Source organism: Nyctereutes procyonoides, unplaced genomic scaffold, assembly GCF_905146905.1.
Source record: "Nyctereutes procyonoides isolate TBG_1078 unplaced genomic scaffold, NYPRO_anot_genome, whole genome shotgun sequence".
NCBI lineage: Eukaryota > Metazoa > Chordata > Mammalia > Carnivora > Canidae > Nyctereutes > Nyctereutes procyonoides.
Genome location: NW_026575159.1, coordinates 1,696,541 through 1,722,704, shown reverse-complemented (window position 1 = coordinate 1,722,704; position 26,164 = coordinate 1,696,541). Strand labels below are relative to the sequence as shown.

The 26,164-nt window shown below is 35.1% G+C and overlaps 1 protein-coding gene across 3 annotated transcripts in view; it reads right to left on the bottom strand.

The window, feature by feature from the left end:
• Window positions 1-26,164, bottom strand: part of ZFPM2 (zinc finger protein, FOG family member 2) — a 456,593-nt gene that overhangs the window by 227,086 nt on the left and 203,343 nt on the right. Inside the window, exons 1-2 of one of the 3 annotated variants that reach the window (XM_055314245.1) lie at window positions 21,782-21,819; window positions 3,225-3,343 (exon numbers count right to left, since the gene is read on the bottom strand). In XM_055314245.1, the coding sequence (XP_055170220.1) occupies window positions 3,225-3,248 (24 nt within the window). In that variant the 5' untranslated portion in view covers window positions 3,249-3,343; window positions 21,782-21,819. Of the gene's footprint in view, window positions 1-2,752; window positions 2,791-3,224; window positions 3,344-21,781; window positions 21,820-26,164 lie in introns of those variants that run through there. The other 2 variants (XM_055314244.1, XM_055314246.1) reach the window with 2 other exon arrangements.

The window sequence follows — 26,164 nt, the reverse complement described above, 5'->3', positions numbered from 1 at the left end:
AAAATACATATTAAAGTACTGTCCAAATTATAGAGGTAATGAAACTGCAGGAGCCTTTGAATTAACTCGTAACTGCACAAATAGTCCGTGAAGCACCATAACAAATATTTTGCCTAAAGTAAGAAAAAAAAGAGCACACTTCTAATCATGGCACATTTGCTCCAGAAATTTTTATAAATTTGGAATTTAAGTAAGGAAACCCTAAACAATTCTATCATACTCACATCATGTCACAGATGCTCTTGAGAAGAGAGTGTGGCATGGTCTTTAAAAGTGTAGATTCTGGAATCAAAAGCCCTGAGCCTTTAGTTTCTTATCCATAAAAAACAATTTTAAATAGATCCAAATTCACTGGTGTATTTTGAGGATTAAATGAATGAATCCATTTTGAATTCCTTATACAGTGGATAGGAAAGAATGCATATGTAGTATATGTTAGCCAATTGTTCTACAGCAGGAATGGTAGTACCAAGAGTGTTTAATGACATAAAATCAAAAGTAATTTCCAGAAAAGAATGTTATCACAAAAGAAAAATATTTTAAAGAGTATTTTGGCAAAGCAACCAAGTTTTTAAATAGATAAAAATACTATAATATGAGGGAATAAACATGAATCAAATATTTAAACATGAAGGCAAAAGAAGAAAACTAGAGTATTAAGTGATTTTCTATTAAAAAAACTATTATGCACTACTGTTCGATACCTTGAAGAGTATTCATAGTCGTCAAATAGCATTAAAAATTCTGAAAACTTTGTATTTATAAACTGAGTCCTTTAAAAATATTAAATATGGCATGAAATAGCCATAGATTAGTACAGCAGTAGTTAAAAAAATCTAAGAAATAGGAAATTATTTCATTGAAAAATTTGCCTTTCACAAATAAGTTTATTTTCCACACATCACAATTTATCACATGCTAAAAATGTATAAAAGTACCATGCTACCTATATATATGTGTGTATATATACACACATACATAGATAATTATATAAAGATTTATCAACAATTGAATTTTCATATAGATGTTATCTTGGTATAATAAAAGGGAAAACATTTCTTTAACTTCAGTAATAGCTTTAGTTCAGTGGTAGTACATTTTTGTAGAAATATCAGAGAAATAACTAAAGCTTATGATGGTTACTTATCACTTATGTAGTGATAAGTAAGTATCTGATCTCCTAAAACATTTTTTTAAGCAAAGCTAGAGAACCTATAGAAACCTCCAGATAAAATGGGTTTAGAATAGCATTTAATTCAACCTTTGATTTGTAGACAATCTTCCTGTTGCCTTTGCTTGAGAAATCTGTATGGTAAATATTGTTCTCTCAAAGGAGTCAATAGAAGAGTCTATTAATACAACTCAACCAGCCAAAGACTGAAGTATTTGTGGGACCATCTCTCAAAGCCTTTTTGAAGTAGGTGCACTGGACCACTAAGAATTAAACTGTCCTGATTATTAAATATTCAGCTTGGCCTATCAACTTGTTTGGTTCTTAGATACATGTGAAAACTCCTACTTCATCTTTTTATGGACAAATGTGTGGATTTAGAAAGTAAAATAACACCCTTGAATCTCCCATGATGTTTAAAAGTTTAGTGACACAAATAGTTCCTATTTATTCCAATCATTACCTTTAGTCGAACCAATAATCTCTGTCTCATCTACATGGCACTGAATAAGCAGAGATCCGCACATACCAGTTTCTTTCGTGTAATAATTTGAAGATGACTTTCTTGCATGAAGGCAGGCAATGTTGCTGAGTTTAGTACATTTGTCAAAAATCCTCTGTGAGTTATGTCCCCACAGAGGACACTGAGTCATTTAGCAGCCATGAGATCTTCCCAGCCAAGGGGCATTTAGAAGGAAAGGCTTGGGATGCCTGGGTGGCTCAGTGGTTTAGTATGTGCCTTTGGCTCAGGGCGTGATCCCAGAGTTCCGGGATTGAGTCCCACATCGGGCTCCCTGTAGAGAGCCTACTTCTCCCTCTGACTATGTCTCTGCCTCTCTCTCTCTGTGTCTCTCATAAATTAATTAATTAATTAATTAAAAAATCTTTTAAAAATTACGGGGAAGGGCTTTCATTTCATATATATAATTTGTAGATCTCTGAAATAATAGAAAACATTTGTCTCCCTAAATTTTATCACTTGTATTATCCCCTAAAGAGGAAAAATCCTAATGTCCTAATCCCTGGAATTAGTGAATGTTACCTTACATGGCAAAAAGGATTTAAGAAAGCAGATGGAATTTAAATCGCTAATCAGCTGACCTTACAATAGGACCATTAGCCTAGATTACCCAGGTGGGCCCACTAGAATCACAGATGTTCTTAAATGTGAGGGAGGGACACAGAAGACTCAGAGTCGGAAGGTGGATGTGAGGAAGACTCAGTCAGCCATTGCTGGCTTTGAAGATGGCAGGGGCCATGCCTCAAGAGATGTCAGCAGCCCTGAGAGCTGGAAAAGAGAAGGAAACAGATTCACCCCCAGAGACTCCAGAGAGGAATTCAGCCCTTCAGATACTGGATTTTAGCTGGCTGAGATTCATTTCAGACATCAGACCTGCAGAATTGCAAGGTGATACATTTGTGTTGTTTTGAAGCCACTAAGTTGGTGGTAGGTAATCTGCTACAGCAGCAGTAGAAAACTAAAATGTCCAATTAAGACATGAAGTTTAAATGTACCCACACATCCCATCTTTCCACTACTTTTCAAAACCTTGAATTCCTCAATTATCCATATAATCTTACCTAGAGGATGATTTTACAGAGACTTTCCAGAGAAGTTAACAAAAATTATGATGCTAATCATTCATCTTTGCTTTTAAAGGTACAAATAATATTGCTGAGGAATAACAAGGTTGTTTATTTCTTGTTCTTCATGTAAACCTGTAATGTATGACAATTAATTTGTGTCATCTTAAAAATAAATGCATTTGTATATATTATTAAGTGTGAGTAGTATTAGTCTGGCTAAGCAGATAAAGCAACAACCTTATAAATTACCTTACTAAACAACCATTTAGTATGATTAACCTGTTTCCTTCTAAATTCTGTGTGTATTACTCTCAGAGACAAACCACTTGGAAAATATCCAAGTTTTGTGGTCCATGAAAAAGAAAAAACAAACTGTTATTTTTAGTGATTTCCCTGGGAAGCAGGCAGAGATAATTTCTGAGCTATGACAAAATACTGAGTCAACCATCTCAGAACATCCACCTACCAAGGAATTATTATTCAGGTCCATCTTCCCAGCAAATGGCCCCCATGTTGTTCCCACAGGAAGTTGCTGTCGACTCTGGATTTTCCGTTCCCCATCTTTCTGAAATACTTCCAGCTCTCCTGCAGACAATGAAAACAAGAGGTGTTTAGGGCACTTTCACATGTGCTTTACCTACAGCCTCCTCTTTTTCTAAGTTTGCTTTACACACATGGTATTCTCCGGATTCATATTAAGAGAATTAATTATGCTTGTCTGAAAAACAACTGATCCTGTTATCCGAGAGGTAAATAAAATTTGCCCTGATAATTGTATTCAGATTTAGTCCAATTTCTTCCTTGCACTTTTTCACACACATTGTCAACAGACGTCAATTCTATGTAGCAAGTCCCAAAGAACCCGAAATGATAACACTACCTCAAAGAGCACTGCTCTAATGCCAAAACAGGTAGACAAAGAAAGTTAGGACAATGGCTCAGAATTAAAAATCTTATATTTGATGACCAATGTAACTAAAAATTATAACTAATGATATATACCTTATGCAATGTTATTATAGTTATTTAAGACTTATGGGGAGCATCTGGAGAAATTTGAAAGCACTTGGTAATTTTCTGAAATTAATACTAGTTTCAAGGGGTCAAATATCTACAGGTACAAAAAGTAGATATGTACACCTTTTCCCAAGTAAGAAAATGTTTCATCAAGTACAAAAAGTAGAGATGTACACCTTTTCCCAAGTAAGAAAAATGTTTCATCAAATTCATTATCTTTTTATATTTGGTACTTGATATAGATTCTATGTTACCCAAAGAGTTTGGACAGGAAGCATTTATGAAACAGCCAGTTTTGGATGGTCTTCCTTTCATTCCCTCCAAATTATTACATTAAGATCATAAAAGGGAAATAGGAAGTAAAGACATTATTCACACAGGCATAAAGTAGGAATTCATCAAATGCTTATTAAGAAATTTATTTAACAAATACATGAATTAATAAAAAACTAAATAAGTGAAGACTTCAAAACTTCAGAGAATGACCATCAGCCTAAAAACTGTTTGGGATAAACAAACCAACAAAATCCCAATCAGGAATTGGAGTCTTTCTCTTTAAATAATTATATCTACAATATTTATGTCCTGGCAGTATCACCATAGCCTATTATCATAGCAAAAGGTTTATATTTTAAAATATTAATCTTAAAAATATAATTTATTCATTTTTATTGGCACATCTTCCTAACCTGCTCAAGAGTAGACATGAAAATGGGAAGGAATGGATTAATAAAAGTATAAATAAAAACCCACATATAACAGATAGCCAAGAAAAGTTCTAAATAAAACAGAATGTATTCAGTAATTACATTTTCTAAGTGATCTATAAGTCATGATAGGTAATATATTATAAAAGTTTTGCCTTACTCTGGCCTTAAGTTCTTCTCAAGTCTATAACGTTAAATATGCAGATTTAATCTTGATGTTTTTCAAATATTTTACTTATTTGAGAGAGAGTGCGAGCAGAGTGAAGAAAGAGGCAGAGGCAGAGGGAGAAGCAGACACACCGCTAAGCAGGGAGCCTATGTGGAGTTCCATCCCAGGACCCTGAGATGATGACCTGAACAGAAGATTGATTGAGCCACTCAGGCGCCCCTAATCTGGATGTTTTCAAAAGGAATACATCAACCTGAGTTCAGTTAGACCTTTCTTTATTCCTTTACATTTGTGTCACCTTTGTGTCACCTCTGTTTAACATCAGTTAAAATACTAGGCATTATTTTTCACTTTTTTATTATTGCTCATCCTGAAAATCAAAGTCAGCTAAACCACAGTCAGCTAAAATATTGTCGTATTTTCTTTGTGTTCATATGAAAATATAAACTTATCTGTATTGAGATAATGAAGATACCATGAAAATAATCTCAGGTTCACAGTAAACAATGTCAAATCAAGGACGACACCTCCATTCTCCCTTCTTCTCTTCCACCCTTCTTCTCCCACTTGTTAAATATGCTAAAAATGGAAGAACTCATTAAACTCATTAAGACAGACAAACATATCCCCTCCTCTTTTTTCTTTTCATTCTGATATATTGGTAGCTAAAGATGGTCAGTAATTAGGAAAAATGGATCCCCAAAAAATTCTGCAAGTCTGAGCTTCTGAAATGTAGCTTTCTAAATAGAACATTTGCAACAAATAATATATTAATGCTTAAGTAACAAATCCAGAGTCCAGGGAAAATGGAACATAAAAAATTTGTCTTCTGTAGGTAGAATAACAAACCCATTTCTGAGATTTTCCCCCTGAAAATGTTTTTCGTCCTTGCACAATCTTTTTGATTAGAGCATTGGAATCAAAGGCCTTATTCACAAAATTCTCCAAGGCAGAGGATAGCTAGCAACCTATTATGAAGTCAAGAAGGACTCTGGGAAATATCCCTCAAAGCATGCATTCATATTCATATGTGATAATGTAGTTATTTCAATCTTTAAGATATTTTTTCTGTTAGGAAAAAAACTGCTTAATTTCGGGTAGTTCTTTGAATTTTTCAACCACACTTACTTAAATTTTAAGCAATCCCTTACAATTTACCATTTAAAGATAAAATACATTTCAATCCCTCAGCTAAGCCCTCATTAAGAATGTTCTTTTCAACATAAAAGCGATGCCCAAATAATTTACTTGTTTTTACACACTCAAAAAAAGCCATGTCACATTTAAATGATACCAGAGAAATCAGAGGATCTTTGAAAACCTTTTTAAAAAAGTAACTCGTCCTCTCTTTCTGCCACTGACATTTTTCATTCGAAAAGGGTTCAGACTCAGTCAAACAGTGACTTCTTATCTGTACCTATGGATTTACAAGTAGCTCTTTCTTTTAATGGATTAAACTACAAACTTAGGGCAGATCATAAAGTGATACCTAAATATCACCAATGTTCTTGAGGTGTCTTTGACTACGCATTAAAATTTTAAACAAACCAAAACTACTTTTATGAGCTCTTAAACATGTCCATAACAGAAAGTCCAGTTAACTGTTCAAGCTAACAAGTCAATCTTTTCAACTTTATTAGGTAAACAGGCAAATCCCAGTCTCCTTTCTTGCTTATAAGGAAGTTATTTTGAGGTCTGGAAAAATCCATTCTGTTGCTGAAGTAGTTAAATAAAAATACTCATTTATTCACAACAGTGTTAAAGAAAACTGCAAGCACGTTGCAAATAATTAGCATTTTTACACTACCAAGGCTACCCGGGTTAATGATAGAGAATACGACACTGTATAAATGAAAGTTACATTCAAATTAACTTAGATTTTGGTTAACAATATATTTAATTTTTTTCAAAGATTAATAAGTGTAATGAAATAGAGGAAACATTATTGTGCTAAAAATAAGATTAACTTTTAGTCAACTGCATTCAATAACCAGCTAAATGGCCTTGAAAAGAAAAATTCTTTTCTGAGTCTTTGTCATTGGTAAAGAGGGTTTTCTACTCACTTGTTACTGGGTAAGGTGCCCATGACACCATGATTTTCTCCCCCCAGATATATCATGAGAGGTAGAAAGAGCACTGGGGTTGTAGGTCAAAGACCTGTGTCCAACAGTTCTATCATAAAAATAGATATTTAATGAAAAGATCAAATATTCCAAAATCAGAAAACAAAAGTTCCAAATTTTGTTTGATTTTTTTATTCACTTTCTTTTGCCTCCATACATTAGTTTTTTCATTCTTTTATTCTACTAATATATATTTAGTATCTGTTAAATATCAGACAGTGGGTTACGGCCAAGCACAAAGCAACAAGCAAAATAAGCCTGGACCTTGGACAAATTTCAGGAAATGTAATCCATAAGGCTTGGGAAGTAGACATCATAGAACTTAGTGATTATTTAGATTTTAGGAATTAAGGAAGGGAAAAATCTAACAATAATATTCGGGTATCTGGCTTAAGCAAATAGGCCAATGATCATGTATCTTTTGAGATAAAGAACACACGCTAAAAAAAAAAAGATTTAAGGACAAGATGAGAAGTTATAGTTTGGAAATACTGAGGTTAAAGTGACTGTAAGGAAGGCAAGAGGTGATTTTAGGTGGGAAGGTACAAGCCTGGGACTCAGAAGCAAGGTCTTAACTAAAGTGGTAAATTTGGCATTTTATTCATTACTTAAAACTAGCTTTAATATGGTAATAAAAGCCGTAAGATTGTTCATCCAGGACAGAGTGTATCACAATAAAAGAAGGAGGCCTAAGAAAGAGAGTTCTAAGGATCTTCAAAAGGCAGAGTGATAGAGGAACAGGAACAGAAAATTAGAAGTGGGGCACCTGGGTGGCTCAGTCAGTTGAGGTTTCAGCTCAGGTCCTGATCTCATAGGTGATGGGACTGAGCCCTGTTTCTGGGTCCATGCTCAGTGAGAGTCTGCTTGGATATTCTCTCCCTCTGCCCTTCCCCCATCCATTCTCTCTCTTTGTCTCTCAAGTTAAAGAAATCTTTAAAAAAGAAAAAAGAAAGAAAGAAATTTAGAAGTGCAAGAGAATAGAAAGTAGATATAGCAGCCAATGGATTGATTGAGAATGTAAAGGAGGAGGGATGAATCAAGTAATCTGAAAATTTATGAAAGAAAATAACTGGAAAGATCTCTTTTGATGAGATGGAAATCATGGATATTTGGAGTGAAAGGAATTTTGCAAAATAGGAAGACAAAACACAGACTGGAATGAGTTCAAAACTGAACTGGAGAAGAGTCAATTGAACAAGCCATGTTATCCTGAACACAAGCCATGTGATCCTGAACCCTTTGAACTTCAGTTTCTGCATACAGAATAGGGATTACAATATCTTCTTCATATGACTGCTGAGAGGATTAATTCACATAACACATGCAAAGTCCCTAATAAATATTTACTAATTCACCAAAAAGACACTGAAGCATTCTAAGAGCATGTCCACATACTTCCATCATCATATCTAAGAGGTTCTGTGGTCACAACCCCTCTTAAGTCTTCCACCCAAAATATACCCCACACCTTGGCTTATATCCCTATCAAATACCTCAGAGTCACTTTTCTTATCAGTATTCCCCAGGGTTCATCAAATCAGATGTAGATTACTGACCAACTTCCAATTCAGGTTCCAAATCCCCATCAGGATAAACTTACTAAAACTCCTTGGTCACTCATTGGTACAAGTTCCTTCATGAGTTCCCTTTTGACTGTCCCAACTTGAGTACCTATGCCTGAATCTTTTTTTTTTAAAGATTTTATTTATTTATTCATAGAGACAGAAAGAGAGAGAGAGGCAGAGAGACACAGGCAGAGGGAGAAGCAGGCATCATACAGAGAGCCTGATGTGGGACTCGATCCAGGGTCTCCAGGATCACGCCCTGGGCTGCAGGGGGCGTTAAACCGCTGCGCCACTGGGGCTGCCCCCTATGCCTGAATCTTAACCAAAATATTGCTCCACAGTGTCTTTCTGTTCTGTTCTCCAGAATATATTCTCTTCCCCTCTAGTCAAGAAAGTCTTTATCTCTAAACCTCATGTCCAGTTTAACCCCTACCTTTCTGAGAATTGTTCTTGCTACCCAACAGACACTCTGTACAGCTGGCTGCCTTGATAAAGTTTATTAGTGTTCCAAGATCGAACCCAAAGCTTTTTCTCTTTCACCAGATGTCTCTGAACTCCAGACAAACTGTGTTCTCCTTCTCTAGTATGCCATGGCATTTATAATCCAATGCTACACAATTTTGCAGTTAATGATCCCCTAGTGCTTTCCCTTTGATAACCCTTTCACCTCAACAGGAATAATAAGCCTCTTGACCTACAAGTATAGTTTTTAATTTCTATTTATCCTTTGGTAATATCATTTGTGACATGTGATCTTTGCAAAATACAAACTGAACATAGTTGATTGGATGAAGATTTTCTTAAGTTCATAGATTTAATTTTAGGACAGTTAAAGTTGATTTTAAGGACAAAAATAACTTTCTTCATATGTGTCTCCTCGTTGTATTACAATAATAATATATTTCATTTGCTCAGCATTTTACTACATTTACTTATGTTACCTCATCTGTGAAATATGGATCAGGATGAAAAATGAAGATTTTTTCCTCTTAGCCAGTTCATATTTTTGCAGCTATTCCTCAAAAAGAAGCCCCCCCCCCCCTTTTAACATGCTGGGTAAGTTTACACAAAATATTTGAGACACATAGGATGGACTAATCAATTTTGGTAAAAGATAATATTGTTAGTGCTGAGGGCTGTTTCTCTTATCTTCTTGATAATGCATACTTTTAAAAGTCTGTGATTACTCAAAGACTTATGATAGCCTCACTTAAAAAAAAAAAAAAAGCCCTAAGTCCAAAATCACGACCAAACATACTGCAGCTTTCAAGATATCAAACCACTTCTTTGCACAAATAAAAGAAATTCACTGGTGGAAAGAAACACTTAAAGTGAAGAGAGATATCCTCAAATCTTATTTTGCTGAAGGTATAATCAAGCCATTGTTTTGTTTCTTTTAAATAGGGCCCTTTTGATGCTTCTTTAGAAAGCAAAGTATATGAAAACTGTAGTATACGACAGGGGAACAGACAAGATGTGGGCCTTTTAGCATGGTTATCAACCATCATGCTTCAACACTGAGTCCAGTGTTAAGTTGATGACATAAACGCATATGGTATTTACAGAACATCCCTTAACTCCAGTCTCGGATTCCATAGAAGGACATGGTTGCAAATAAATGAGACTACCGAAGATCATATTTCATTTGCTGAAAATAAAATTTGGATTGGTTTGAACTTGTTTTTAAATATATAACCAAATTTTAAAGCAGGCCACATGAATTAGCTCCTACGTTTATCAGGCCTTACTATATAACAGAGAAGGCTAGAGCGTCAGAACCCGTATTTATATTTTCTCCATGGTTGGAAAACATTATACATCATGGTATCAAACATGGACAGCCCTGAAGTCATGCTGAGTTCAAAAAGCGCTCAAAGATTCTAAAAATCTCAAAACATTTTCAAAGTCAGCCAAGGTGGCTGAAGTATGGAAGAGCTCTCGCTATTTTATGGTTTAACCATTTGACAGCTGCCCGCCAGATACATAAGAGGGTTAGATGATCATTTCACTGCTGATTATCTTCACAGCCAAACTGCAGTTTTGTCACTAGATGCGTGTTTTCGCAGGCATTAATAACAGCATGTTTCATCTGCATTTTAAGACAAATAGTGCCATTTATATTATGCTATGTTGAGCCATCTCGAAGCATAGTTTGGCACAGGAAATGATAGTTCTTGGTAAGTGGCTACAAATCGCCTTATAGGGATACCTTTTCTAATTTTCCTTCTCAATTTTTGAGTCATACAGTCATAACACACACTAAACTACAGTTTTGAACATAAACTTGAAATACGACATTCCCTATTCAAGTACTCCAGTCAAACCCTGATAAATCAGGCTGGCCATGCAGTGATCTTATCCCTTCTGACTCTTTAATAAATCGAACCTTGTAAGTTCGTACTGTTGGAAGTTGTCACTAAATGAAATTGTGACCTTATCCGGCGCATGAACTTATCCTGCTGACAACTACATTTATTGTGTGGATAAGAAAGGGAAAAAAAGAAAAAAAGAAAAAAGAAAAAAATGAGATATTTGATAATTCTGATCTTAGCCATATGTAACTCTAACAGATGGGATCTTTTTGATGTTCCATTAATGATTTGCCAAAGATGAGTCTCTACTTAGAGAAAAATGCTAACCCTAGGTAAGTGCTGGGGGCACTGCAGATGTTATTAAAAGTGCATGAAGAGGTACTGGGTGACGGCAGTGAATCAGAAGCTATTAGACTAACACAAAGAGCCCTGAATTAGCTTGTAATTGCACTGGAAAAGATAACATAATGGTGGTGGCAAAATAGAAACATTCCCTTTGCATGCATTCAGTGCCTAAAAACTCCAAAATAAGACACTGGAATTGCCTAAAACCTAGAGGAAGTTAAATCACTGTATTTCTCAAGAATGAAAAAGCACTCTTTGGCTACAGTTTCTAAAACATCATAGAAAACAATGTGTATAGCATCAAGAGGCAAGTTTACATGCATATGCTACCATATATCCACACGTAATACAAACTCAAGATTGTTTCACTTCATTATTCTGGCTGGTTTTAAGAAAGAATTCTGAGGCTATGATAGGTCTGGATATTCTTTCTATCATAGAGCCTACTGAAACCTGCAAATCACCATTTTCAAGAGAGAGAAACAGAGAGATAAAATGTGGTCCTAGGTAGTAAAGTAGAAAATTCAAGATGTTTTTAGAAACAAATCATGATCTAAAATAAAACTAGAAAGCCTTCACCTGCATACGCACATACAAAATTAAGTTTTATATGCAGAGACCAAGTTCAAGATTGGGGAAAAAATTGCCATATTTTGCCCTTTGTTCTTTGGTCTATTTACACAAACACAAAATCAGCTCATCCCAGGTGTCTGAAAATATTCACCTGGAGTGTGACTGGCTCTTGCAAATGTTTGGAAGTGTCACTGGAAGGAGGAGCTGCAGTTTCTGGACTCTTTTCAGCTGCTGGAAGGAAGGAGGAGGGAGTCACCACTCTTGCTCAAGAAACCTGGCACAGTATGCTTCTTTGCTGCCAGAAACCCTCCCTGACCTTCCAGACACTACTCCTTGTCACAGGCTGACCCAATACCACTTCCTGATTCAAATCTTGAGGCACAGGAGAATGCACTTTGGAAGGTTAGGGAGGAAACATCATAAATGAGAGGTCTGGACTAGCAGATATAAAAAACAGCAGCAGAGAAGCAACATCCAAAAGTTAGTTGACGAGCAGGAGGTCCAGAGAAGGGTCAGGGCCTGGAGGGCAGTGGTGAGACAGAGAAGGCCTGTTCTCTCCAGGAGGGAAAACTGTAAAGGGGAAACTCTGGGTACAAATCAGCCATAGATTCTGTTTGACTAAACAGAACTCAGAAACAGCTTTTGTTTTTTTTAATTTATTTATTCATTCCTGAGAGACACAGAGAGACGCAGAGGGACAAGCAGACTCCCTGTGAGGAGCCTGATGCAGAACTCGATCCCAGGATCCCAGGACCCCAGGATCATGACCTGAGCCAAAGGCAGGCGCTCAACCATTGAGCCACCCAGGTACTCCCAGAAATAGCTTTTTTTTTTTTTTAAGATTTTATTTATTTATTTATGAGAGAGAGAGAGAGAGAGAGAGAGAGAGAGAGAGAGAGAGAGAGAATGATCCCTGCTCCATGCAGGGATCCTGATGTGGTACTCGATCCCGGGACTCCAGGATCACGCCCTGGCCAAAGCAGGCACCAAACCACTGAGCCACCCAGGGATTCCCCCAGAAATAGCTTTTAAAGAACATTTGTGGGCAGCCCGGGTGGCTCCGGGGTTTAGCGCCGCCTTCATCCCAGGGCATGATCCTGGAGACCTGGGATCGAGTCGCATGTCAGGCTCCCTGCATGGAGCCTGCTTCTCCCTCTGCCTGTGTCTCTGCCTCTCTCTCTTTCTCTCTCTCTCTCTCTCTGTCTCTCATGAATAAATAAAACCTTTAAAAAAATAAAAATAAAGAACATTTGCTATAGAACATCAGTGGGCCTGATTGATACTTGCAGTTCTAAATTTTAGGCAACGTTGACTTCTGTATGTTAAAATTGCATATTTTCTCATTAAGTTACATTTATTAATTTAGAAAAAGATAGCTGGACTCAATGGAACTCTTCACAGGTCACTGCTGTTATTGAAATGCCACTGGCCTGCTAGGTATTTCTTTAGCTCAATAACCGGATATAGTCATTTGTTTCATTAGTCATATTAATCCAGATATAGTCATTTGTTTCCTTGGAGTTTTTTTACATTGTGAAATGGTGTAGATGGAGATGAAAATAAATATATTGATGAGCTTGAACAGATAAACATTCTTAAAGATTGTGATTAAACCTGGAAGGAAAGGTCTCCATTTGGAATGAGGAGGTGATTTGGGGAGCCACGATATTAGAGCGCCAAAGGATGGCAGAATGACTTGACAAATAAACAAATAAATGTAAGGGAAATGATAGTTCTACTTTGAAAGTCTTTAATCTAATCCAGGGAAGTAACAGTGCTCTATGAAGTACTCTCAGCCAAGAATAGAAACGTGCGGAAGATTAGTCTAAAAGTGATAGTTCATTACTGTTTTTAAGTTTTTTATCCAACGAACAAGTACAAGTATCACTTTTTAAAAAGAGTTTCAAAAAATAGGTGGGCTATAGAACGATAAAGACACTAAAAATTTGGCATGTTGACAATGAATATAGATCCGAGGATACTTGAGTTCATACCTCAGATGACGACCAATTCACCACATAGTATATTGAAATGTTTTGTGAAATCTGGATGTGGGTCCCCAAATTTGGGAGAGTAAATCCTGTGCAATACTAAACTGTATCAGTCACTTAATTCCCTTACTGGAGGGCATCTTTAATAAATACAACAAATATTGGTTTGAAAATGCCTTCATCTACAGAAAGATTTAATATGTAGGCTATGATGCCAGCACAGTTTTGATTTCTAGACTTTGAACTCATATTGCTGAAAATATTGCTAATATCATAAAACACTTGCTAAAGATTTAGCAATATAATTGCTAAAGATCAAGCAAGCTGCTGTCATTTACTCATAATTATGGAGGCTTTTAATAATGCCTGTGTATCTTCACAGTTATATACATTTGTAAGTTATACATAACTGATAAGAGTAATTTGGCCAAAAGCAGCTTCCTTGACACTCTACTTTTTGGGTACAATCATAGTCAATCTTCCTGTATTTCAAAGGCATTGGCTGTGTGGTATATTGCTCTAAATACCTATCATTAGTGTTATGCTTAAACCCTACCATTTTTTGGAAGTCTATCCATTACCCCCTAAATGAACACCTCCTGATTCATACAGCTTCTCCTTGCTGGAAGTTCAGAGGTGATCCTTTGAACTCCTACATTATTTAACTCTAATATTTTTCATCATTGTCTTCCTTATAATAGTGATCTGTATATTTATTATCTCTCTACATGGTACTTTCTATATACTCCACAAAGCTTTGTACCTAATAGAGTTGTAGAAGCTATATATTATCTTCACTGCCTTGGGTTAAATCATTGTTTCTAAGCAGATCTTTAAATCAATCAACATCATACATACTACTTTTTCACTTTATAATACACGATTTAAAATAGTTCCCCGAGAAGTAAATAGAGTAGGTATAATTTTACCATCATATTTACTGGGCTAGGGCTCAAAATTAAAATAACTTATTTAAGTCACAAAATCAGTAGTGAAACTAGGACTCCCAATCCTATTTTGCTGGTGCTCTCATGCTCATTTCAGTTTATCGGACTGCCTCTTTTAAGAAATTTTAACAACTTAACTAGGTGGAAGGATTGACCTCAAGCCCTAGTATCATATCAGCAACCATTAGAATGGATTCATTTATAAGATTAGCTGCCAGTCAATTTGGAAAGCAGAATGTGAGTGCCTGGGGGAAGGGGCCACAGGGTGAGTTTTGAAGGCGGCAAGGTGGTAGAAAAGATTAAACAAACAAAACACTGAGAAAGCATTACAGGGCGAGTGGCAAAATTATTGTTTGATTATCAGAGTTCACAATAAACTTTTACATTTCTGTCCCAAAAATTTCAGAGAGAAGAAATATAAGGTACATGGTTTTAAAACAGTGGAGTTTCTCATCTTCCCTCTGTCCTTGATGATTATTCTTGAGAGAAAATAGGTATGAAATAAATAAAATAAAAACTTGAAAACCTAATTAAATATATCACATCAGTACTAACATAAGAAATGACATAAGCTCTTCTTCATAATAATATAAAGTATAAAAGACATTTTGAACACTCTAAAACAACTCCCCGGACCTTTTCATTTGGTTGCTAGCATTTTCTCCGAAGAAAACTTTCCGATGTGTAATTGTACATGGTGATTGCAAACTAGACTATGTGATGCTATCATGTTCTCCAGGCTGTGAAATATTTCTATATCCTACATTTAGCACTCAGTGAGCTAAGTAGTATATGCACTCTGTGCTGTGATATGTATATGTTATTCCTCTTCAGTTCCTCTCTCTTTTTCCTTTACCTTCCTTAGATTTGCTCCTTTCCAACATGAATATGAGACGCAGAAATGCCACACCTTGAAGGAGGAAGAAAAGGAAGGAGAGAGGGAGAGAGGAAGAAAGAGAGAGAAGGAAGAAGGAAACCAGCTAGGCAAGCTGGCAGGTATTATTACTCATGAGTGTAGTTTCCATATATTCAGAACTTGTTGCACAGATCTACGGACTGATCCCTTCCTTCACATACAAGCAACTGCCTCTGAAAACATCATTTCTGTGGAGGGACCCCTCATAGGAAGTCTTACCTATGCTCATCTGGGGCATGATCCAATAAAGCCACAATAGCTCACCAGACATTAAGCTTTTGCAGGCAGAATTATTTTCAAGAATATTTCTATTTATAAAACCGCACTCAACAAAACTTAATTTTAAGTATATACTCATTTAAAACTGACAGAAGTTTCAATAGGTTAATCTCTTTTATAAATGAACACAATACAATGTTAGCATGAACATATAAACACATCATTATTTGCAAATAAAATTGCTTGTAAGGCAGAGGGTCAATGAACTAGAAAGAATTGCCTTGAGATAAAATTAATCCCGGGTTGGAAGAAACAAATGACTGGAATTTGTTGTAAATAACAGTTTTAAGAACATAGAAATTATAGCTGATGGTAAGCGTTTCTGTTCAATATTGTAAATATATTAATTTTAGATAAAATAAATAGTATTTGCCTTTCTTTTGCTGTTTCTTTCTTTTTTAACATACAGTGCTTTATTAATTTCAGGTGTACAATATAGTGATTCAAAACTTCCATACAACACTTGGTGTTTATCACAGTAAGTGCACACTTTAACCCCCATCACCTATTTCACCCACCCCCCGTCTGCCTCCCCTTTGGTAACCATCAGTTTGTTCTCTATAGTTAAAAGTCCATTTCCTGATTTGTCTCTCTCTCTTGCCCTTTTTCCTCCTTTGCTTATTTGTTTTCTTTCTTAAATTCCACAAACCAGTGAAATCATATGGTATTTGTCTTCTCTTATTTTGCTTAGCATTATATTCTTTAGCTCCATCCATGTCATTGCAAGTGTGAAGATTTCATTATTTTTGGTGGCTGAATAATATTCCATTATGTATTATAAGATATATTTTATATTCATATATATATATATATATATCATCTTCTATGGACACTTGGGCTGGTTCCATTTCTTGGCTATTATAAATAATACTGCTATAAATATAGGGGTGCATATATCCCTTTGAATTAATTTTCTTATATTCTTTGGGTAAATACTCACTAATACAATTACTGGATCATAAGAAAGTTCTATTTTTAGCTTTTTGAGGAACCTGTTTTCCAGAGTGACTGCCCCAGTTTGCATTCCCACCAACGGTGCAAGAGGGCTCCCCTTTCTCCACATCCTCATCAACACCCATTGTTTCTTGCATTGTGAATTTTAGCCATTCTGATAGATGTGAGGTGATATCTCACTGTAGTTTTGATTTGCATTTCCACGATGGTAAGTAATGATGAACATCATTTCATGTATCTTTTGGCTATCTGCATGTTCTCTTTGGAGAAGTCTGTCCATGACTTCTGCCCATTTTTTAATTGGATTATTTGTTTTTTTGGGTGTTCAGTTATGTAAGTTCTCTAAATAATTTGGATACTAGCCCTTTATCAGATGTGTCATTTGCAAATATCTTCTCCCATTCTGTATGTTGCTTTTTAATTTTGTTGATTGTTTCTTTTGCTGTGCAGAAGCTTTTTATTTTGATGTAGTCATGATAGTATATTTTTGCTTTTGTTTCCCTTGCCTCAGGACACATATCTAGAAAAAAGCTGCTATGGTTGATGTCAAAGAAGTCACTGCCCATGTTCTCTTTTAGGATTTTTACAGTTTCAGTCTCACTTTTAGGTCTTTAATCTATTTTGAATTTGTTTTTGTGTATGGTGTAAGAAAGCAGCTCAGTTTCTTTCTTTTACGTGTATCCATCCAGTTTCCCCAACATCATTTGTTAAAGAGACTGTCTTTTTCCCAATGGATATTCTTTCTTGATTTGTTGAAGATTAATTGGCCATATAATTGTGGGTTTATTTCAGGGTTTTCCGGTCTGTTCCATTGATCTAAGTGTTTATTTTTGTGCCAGTACCATACCATTCTGATGATGACAGCTTTGTAATGTAACTTTGTAATGTATGCTGCCTGCAGCTTTTCTTTTCTTTTTTTTAAAATATTTTTATTTATTTATTTATTTATTTATTTATTTATTTATTTAGATAGTCAGAGAGAGAGAGAGAGAGAGAGAGAGAGAGAGAGAGAGAGAGGCAGAGACACAGGCAGAGGGAGAAGCAGGCTCCATGCACCGGGAGCCCGACGTGGGATTCGTTCCCGGGTCTCCAGGATCGTGCCCTGGGCCAAAGGCAGGCGCAAAACCGCTGCGCCACCCAGGGATCCCCAGCTTTGCTTTTCTTTTTCAAGATACCTTTGGCTATTCAGGTTCTTTTCTGGTTCCATACAAATTTTAGGATTGTTTGTTTTAGTTCCATGAAAGATGCTACTGGTATTTTGATAGGCATTGCATTAAATGCATAGATTGCATTTGATAGTATAGCATGAGCATGGAATGTTTTTCCATTTCTATGTGTCATCTTCAATTTCTTTCACCACTATTTTATAGTTTTCAGGGTACAAGTCTTTTACCTCTTTGATTAGGTTTATTCCTAGGTATCATTATTTTGGGTGCAATTGTAAATGGGATTGTTTTCTTGATTTCTCTTTCTGCTATTTCATTATTAGTATATAGAAATATAACAGATTTCTGTACTTTGATTTTATATCCTGCAGCTTTACTGAATTCGTTTATCAGTTCTAGCAGATTTTTAGTGGAGTCTTGTGGGTCTTCTATATATAGTATCATGTCATCTGCAAATATCGAAAGTTTTACTTCTTCCTTACTGATCTGAATGCTTTTTACATCATTTTGTTGTCTGATTGCTGTGGCTAGGACTTCCAGTACTATACTGAGTAAAACTGGTGAGAGTGGACATCCTTGTCTTGTTCCTGACCTTAGGGGAAAGTCCATTAAGGATAATGTTAGCTGTGGATTTTTCATATATGGCCTTTATTATGTTGAGGTATGTTCCCTCTTAACCTACTTTGTTGAGGATTTTTATTATGAATGGATGTTGTACTTTGTCAAATGCTTTTTCTGCATCTATTCAAATGATTATATGATTTTTATCTTGTTATTGATGTGATATATCACATGATTGATTTACAAATATTGAACCACCTTGCAACCCAGGAATAAATCCCATTTTATTGTGGTGAATGATTTTTTTTTGGTGTAATGCTGGATTGAGTTTGCTAGTATTTTGTTGAGGATTTTTGCATCCATATTCACCAGGGATATTGGCCTGTAGTTCCCTTTTTTAGTGGTATCTTTATCTGGTTTGGATATGACAATATAGTACTTCTAAAAATTGTTGGAAAAGATCTTGTAAGCTGCCTTCATCTTAAATAATGCTAACCTTTTCTTAAAAATTTCCTATATTCTTTTTTGATAATTTCACAAACTCCTGAAACTGAGATAACAATACTAGCCTTACTAGAAGCCATCACCTCAAGCTCTAAAATTCAGAGAGATGAGCTCATCTTTAAGTGTCTCTATTATGTCCTCTCAGTTTACAATGCTTGGCAATAGAAGGAATCCTTTCATCGCTGATTCCTCTGACAAACCAGATGCAGTTGCTTATTCTCTAACAGATGAGCACATTCAGAACTGATAGTGTGATTCTTGATACTAGAGTCAGGCACCCAGAAGTAACCACAATTATCTAAGATACATATATAATGCAAGAAGTGCTCTTCTTTTAAAAAAAAGTCTAGACTTTTAACATCATAATTCTTATTCGATGACATGTATTAGGATACTCACACAGTCAAAAAGACATTAAATTTAAAGGCTATCTACAAAACTCTATGTAAATGAGTAAATGTTGCCTACAAATACCATCAGCTTTTGTAAACAAATGTTAGAAGCTAGAAAGTATGTTTGGAATGATGTATATACGTCATGTTGTATGTATAAACAAATGATGTTTGTCATATATGTATAAACATGTCACCTGATGACATCCTTCAAAAAAGGCTTTTTTGTTTTGTTTTGTTTTTAGAAGAAAGATGGGTAAAAATGCAAAGAGTACTTGCACTAAGCTACCCAAACAGTAAGTTATGACTGATTTTCTCTCTAGCTTCTTTAACTTAAAACCACAGGTAGTAAAAAAGCATTCTGTATATTCATTGTAATTTCTTTATATTACCTTAAATATTGGTTATTTGGAATAGAGTTAATATACAACAGATATCATCCTGCAGAAATAATTATGCATGGGTTTAAACTAGGGTCAAAATAATGTAAGAGCATAAGACAAAACATCTTACCTCCAATTTGTAATAGTAATTTATATTTTCTCCCCCGCCAAATGCATGAGTGCTGCACAATTTTTTATTTTCTGATATGATGAATCACACTAAAAATAGGAAGCCATGATACTTTTTATGAGCATACTGGAAAATAATCACATATATAGATAATAAGGGGATGAACAATGGGACATCATTAAATTAGATTTAACAAATTCTTACAATGACTTCATAAATCATTAAGAGTGGGGATTATATGCTTTCAGGATTCAATAATTCAGATATGAGAAAAAAGTTTATTGATCATCTTGAAAATCAGTTTATATTCCCTGGATATCCACTGACTTCTGGCTACTTTCCATGGGCATCAATTGAATTTCTTAATTGTTCTTCCAAAGTTTGTTGTGAACATGAGATCATATGTGTAAAAGACTCAACATAGTAAGTATTCAATAAATATTAAAATTTTACCTTAGTATTTCATAATTGACAAGGAAAGAAAAGCACATAGGTAATAATTACTTGTATCCAACATATAGACTTGCTTGATAATCATAATTACCCAAACTAGAACTAGCTTTTACCCAGAATCACTTACATTGGAGATAAAAAGGATGGAGGCATAAAATATCCTACTGAATCCAACAGATGACAGGAACAGGTCCCAGAGCTGATTCTACCTACATACGTAATGGAGAGCTTCAGCCCAAAGTAACCCCATGCTGGTATTTCTTTTAAACTTCAGAGTTAAGCCAGACAAAGGTATGTAGTTGTGAAGGTTAACATCAAAGGTGAGTCACCCATTCCATTTCTAGATAACTAAGATTAACTGTTCCACTGACATTATCTTTTTTTTTTAAGATTTTATTTGTTTATTCATGAGAGACACAGAGAGAGGCAGAGACACAGGCAGAGGGAGAAGCAGGCTCCATGCAGGGAACCCGATGTGGGACTCGATCCCAGGACCCCGGGATCATGCCCTGAGCTGAAGGCACAAGCTCAACCATTGAATCACCCAGGCATCCCCACTGACATTTTCTTGATATAGATTTCCCAAAAGGAGAAAATAAAGAACTTGCTAATACATTAGTGAAAAAGAACCTTAATTAAAACAATTAGAAAGTATTTATCTTTACTACTTATCATTAGATTTTTTTTTTCATTTCCCTTTTCAATGCTCTCAATTCTAGAAAAACTGTATCAGCGGTTGAGTGTCTGCCTTCAGCTCAGGGCGTGATCCCGTAGTCCCAGGACTGAGTCCCACATCAGGCTCCCTGCATGGAGTCTGCCTCTCTATCTCTGCCTGTGTCTCTGTCTCTCTCTCTCTATGTCTCTCATGAATAAGTAAATTAAACTTTTTTTAAATGAAACATTTATTGAATGCTTATTCTCTTCCAGACATTATATTGAGTCCTCTACCTAATGGTCTCTCTTTTCACAACAAACTTAAGAAGAGCATCTGGGAAATAAATTGATGCCCATGGTAAATCACTCAAATGAAAGTAAAAGCATCTTTATTAGTTGTCATAATCTCTTTTTAAAAAGATTTTATTTACTTATGAGAGACAGTGTGCACGTGCATGAACAGAGGAGGAAGAGAGGGGGATGGAGAAGCAGACTCCCCACTGTGTGGGTAGCAGAACACAGGGCTAGATCCCGGACCTCAAGATCATGACCTGAGTGGAAGTCAGACACTTAACCAACTGAACCATCCAGGCACCCCCATAATCTTTTTTTTATAATACTTTTATTTATTTTTAGTTATTTTATTTAGTTTATTTTAGTTATTTAGTGTAGGTGTACATATTATCTCCTTTTTCTTTTTAACTTAAGAGAACACTCTGACTCAAATTGACGTAATTAAGTCACAATAAAGGAAAGAAAAGTTGATCAGGATTAAAGAATAGCTACTATCATGTAATACATGAGAGACAGATACTAGGAAGAAACAAGTCTCTAACACCACTATATCGAATAACAATGATTAAACGTATAATGGAGAGTTACCTTTAAGTCATGGACAATACTAATTTCTTGATGGTAAAAATGGCAATATTCCAAACATAAAGAGATACTCCCTTCAATATTTCTTCAAAAATGTTCCTTATTATTATCCTTCACACTTATATATATCTCTTTATCAAAATCAAAGGTTATTCCTCAGCCAGAACCCTGTGAAAATGCAGATTTATTATTATTATTATCATTATTTTCAGCCATGTTGTTCAACATTTTGAAATTCTTAAGCCAAAGATGCTAAACCTCAATAAAGCATGTCTTCAGGAAAAAAAAAAAACAGTATTTTTAAGTACATGATTAATTTATTCTCTTTAATTTTCAAAGCCAACAAAGTATGAACAAATTAAGGTTCCTATACAATGATTGTATTTACCAGTATTTATTATTAACCCATGTACATCAGGAAAGATTACGGTTCCATAGCAAGCCATGGGATAAGCATATGGCATGTAGTCCTAACCAAATCACTTCTTGATTTATTTTCTGAGCAAACATGAAATGTGCATTACTTGTTATCAGTGTGCATTCTGGAGATCACCTTCCTTAAATAATTTTGCTCAACTGAAGATCATTAAATCAGTACTTCAAACCCAGCTTGTGTGTACAATAAAGCAAACTCTTCCACCTTTATACTTAATCACAACCATATGAGCCATTACACCTCCTTTTTTCCAGAATATAGAATTAGAGTAGAACGTTTTTAGTTTCAGCTTCATTATATGGAATGACAATCAAGCTGGCGGAACCAAAGCTAAAATTTAAAACAGGAGCTTGAAGCAAGAGGATAGTATAAACAATATTTGAAATGACACTACTTCATAGAATAAATTCTAAAGCACTTAGGAGAAATTAATTTACATACACACAATGCAATTATAAGAAAAGAAGGGGCCAGCATCATTAGGGCAGGGTGAAAGAAGACTCCAATTACAAATCATGGTGATCCCCTCTTGACCTCACTTAGAATATTGTGTCATAAATAGATTCTACTGTATGCAATAAAAATGACAGATCTTCATTTTTATATATAATCTAATACCTATGCTAGGACTGACCATCTCCTAAATAGTTCAGACCCCTGAGGTTTTCCTACTCCTGTAACTGAGAAATTTATATTGGAACATGCTATTCTATTTCAGAATTTTAGTATTTGAGAAAACTGAGAGCTTCTGTTTTGCAACGTATATGGAAATATCATGTAAAGTACCAAATGGACATGAAGAGGCAGTCCTCCAAACATCTTTTGATAACCAGTCACTTCCAGTTAGAATTGTTCACTTTCTACTTTCATTTTTGCACCAACATCCATTGAGTACTTGTAGCAAATGAACATGTACATGTATATGCCTATTATCAATAATAATGTCTGGCTATTATCAAGATACATGCTTCAGAAAATAAGGTATTATGTTAACTTTCTTCTTCAGACCTAGTACTGCACCTTGAATAAAGTAAGGATTTCATAAATATTATGTGATTATACAGAGGATGGAAGGAAAGAGAGAGGGATCAGAGGGAAAAAGGAAAGGAAGAGAGAATGTGAAGATACTCTTTGCAAAAGTATATAGAGTGACTTCAACTATAGAGAATAAGTTGAATATGAAACTAAGACATGAAAGATACATCACTTAAAATTAGAAAACAAAGATTCTTTCCTTTATATTGTGTTAACAGGTTTAATATCTTCCAAATATATGAATAAGGAAGTGATAAGAAGAAAAGAAGAGATTGATGAGTTTATATAAGCTAAACTGAGTCAGAGAGTGTCATACAATAAAGTTCCTCTTGGCTGTTGAAATTTATGATTCCATTCTCTGTAACAGTACATCCTTTTAATCCAAGGGAGACAGGCTAGGAAAACTGTATCTCCCCACTCTTGAAAGGAAATGGAGGTAAATTCTTCAAGGTTTTTAATCCAGCAAGTTCTTATTTAACTTCTAATCATGGAAATAAATATCAAACTGAACAAATAGCCTACTAATATCACCAAGCTTTTTTATTGGCTTTAACTATGCATTTCAAGAGATCCCAAGCCAGTAAACACCTTTCTGGACACTAGGAACAGTCTAATGAACTATCTGGCTTCCTGAGAACACTTCTAGTTCTCAAAAAAATTATAGATTCAACACACACACACACACACACATTCACAGACAAATATGAATGAAACTGGACAAATCAGAATAAGATAGAGTTGAATCAATGTTAATATCTTGGTTGTGATATCATACTATAGTTTTGCAAACTGCTACCATTAGAGGAAACTAGGAAATGGTAGTCAAGAGACCTCTCTGAGTTATTTCTTACAGTTACATGTGAATTTATAATTATCTCAATAAAAATTTCAGTTGAAAATACAGATTTATAACCTTGTGAGCCCTTAAACTAACTTGTAATTATCAAAAACAAAGGCAACCAGAGTTAACCCATACCACTATAGATAGAAGAGAAGATATCAGAGATAGATAGAAGAATCAGCAACTGGGCAGCCCACGTGGCTCAGCGGTTTAGCGCCGCCTTCAGCCCAGGGCCTGATTCTGGAGACCCAGGATCAAGTCCCACATCAGGCTTTCTGCATGGAGCCTGCTTCTCCCTCTGCCTGTGCCTCTGCCTCTCTCTCTCTCTGTGTCTTTCATGAATAAATAAATAAAATCTTTAAAAAAAAAAAGAAGAATCAGCAACTGAAGATAGAAGAATCAGCAACTGATAGAAGATATCTATAGATAGAAGAATCAGCAACTGAAGCAAATATAAAATCTATCTTTGTAAGTTTTATAATATTGTAAGGAGAGAAATTATCTTGAATATTCATATATCCACCTCATTAATTAAAGAACTGAAAACAAACAATATATGACACTTCTCTTTTCTATATTTATTGCTTATTTGTAGAACCTCAACTATAATATTTGTAATTCACCATCAATAAATAAAAATTAGTTACAGTACCTGTCAGAAAATAAAAATTTGTCATACAAGAATTATTTACTGCATAAATAATAAAGTACTTCATCTTTGGAGTTGGGTTTTATTCCTGCTGAGTCTGAAAAAAGTAATTTTTGACAATTTTTTCAAAGCACTAATTTTGAAATATGAATGCTAGTTAGTAATTTTCTAATATATAGACAGACTTATCAACAATGCTTATAATTAATTGTCAAATACCTTTTTTGGAAAAATAATTTTGTACATTTATAAAGGATTAGCGATTTTTCCCAAATGCCGATGATTTAAATGGCATTTGGTGTCCATTTTCTCATCCGTTCCTTTTTGTGAGACTCAGATGCTATACCCAGGCAGATAAAGTCATTACAATACTGCCATAAAATAGTGAACTATGAGAAATACACCGCCAGAATGGATTTAATCTTCTATACTGTTTTAAATGGAAATATATCGTATGATTATACATTTTGTAGAATGGCAACACTGATATTACTGCTCCCTGGTGAAAGATTCTAAAATCTCCATTTATTTGGCTGGTGTAGGTATGGCCTTAGGTGTACACCTACAAGTAAATTAAATCTAATTGCTTATTTTCAGTTTCCTTGGAAAGTACTGCCTTTAAGCAAGATGTAAATGCATTTAAATGGGTATGTTCATCTGAAACTCTGTTCAATAAGTCAAGTGTTTCTTGCAATATAAAGATTCTTCTTTGATCCAGGATATTCATGATATTTCACTTAAAAGTACAGACACAGCATGGTGGAACTGAAAGAGAGTCTGTTTTGAAGTCAGATGGACATGGGCTCTAATTCCAGCTTTGCTACTTAACAGCTGTGTGACACGACAGTTAAACTGAAACTCCAAGTCCTCATTTATAAAAACGAGAGAAATAATACCTATCATATGGGATTCTCATAATAATTACAGAGTATAATATGCATGATAATGCCTACCATTAAGCATACTTTTCAAAAAGAGTATTATGTCAGGAATAATATTAAAACTTTGCACAGGCTCTGGAGAATAGAATTAATACAGAATATTTGTGAACTCCTCCTGCCTCCCACTGTTGGTGAGCAAATAAGCACCAGATGCTTTATTTTGAGACATGGTTTCATGATTTAACTCTAAAGAAGAAAAGTCTGAACTTCCGGGTCAGTCTGCAATCACACAACTACCAAAACAGCAAGCCACAGAAAACTGTTTCAAAGTCATGCAGTGGCATTGAGGAAAAATTGATGCATAATGTAAAAAACAAATTGCATATTCATAAACACTTTTCAAGTTAAATAATTTAACAAAATGGAAGCAAAGGGAGAAAAAAAAGTGTCCAGCTGCAATTTTCTGAATGTGGGACCTTGCTGCTAATCTAGTTGGAGTCATACTTTCTTATGTCTTCTTTGTGATGCTAGAAGTATCACATAA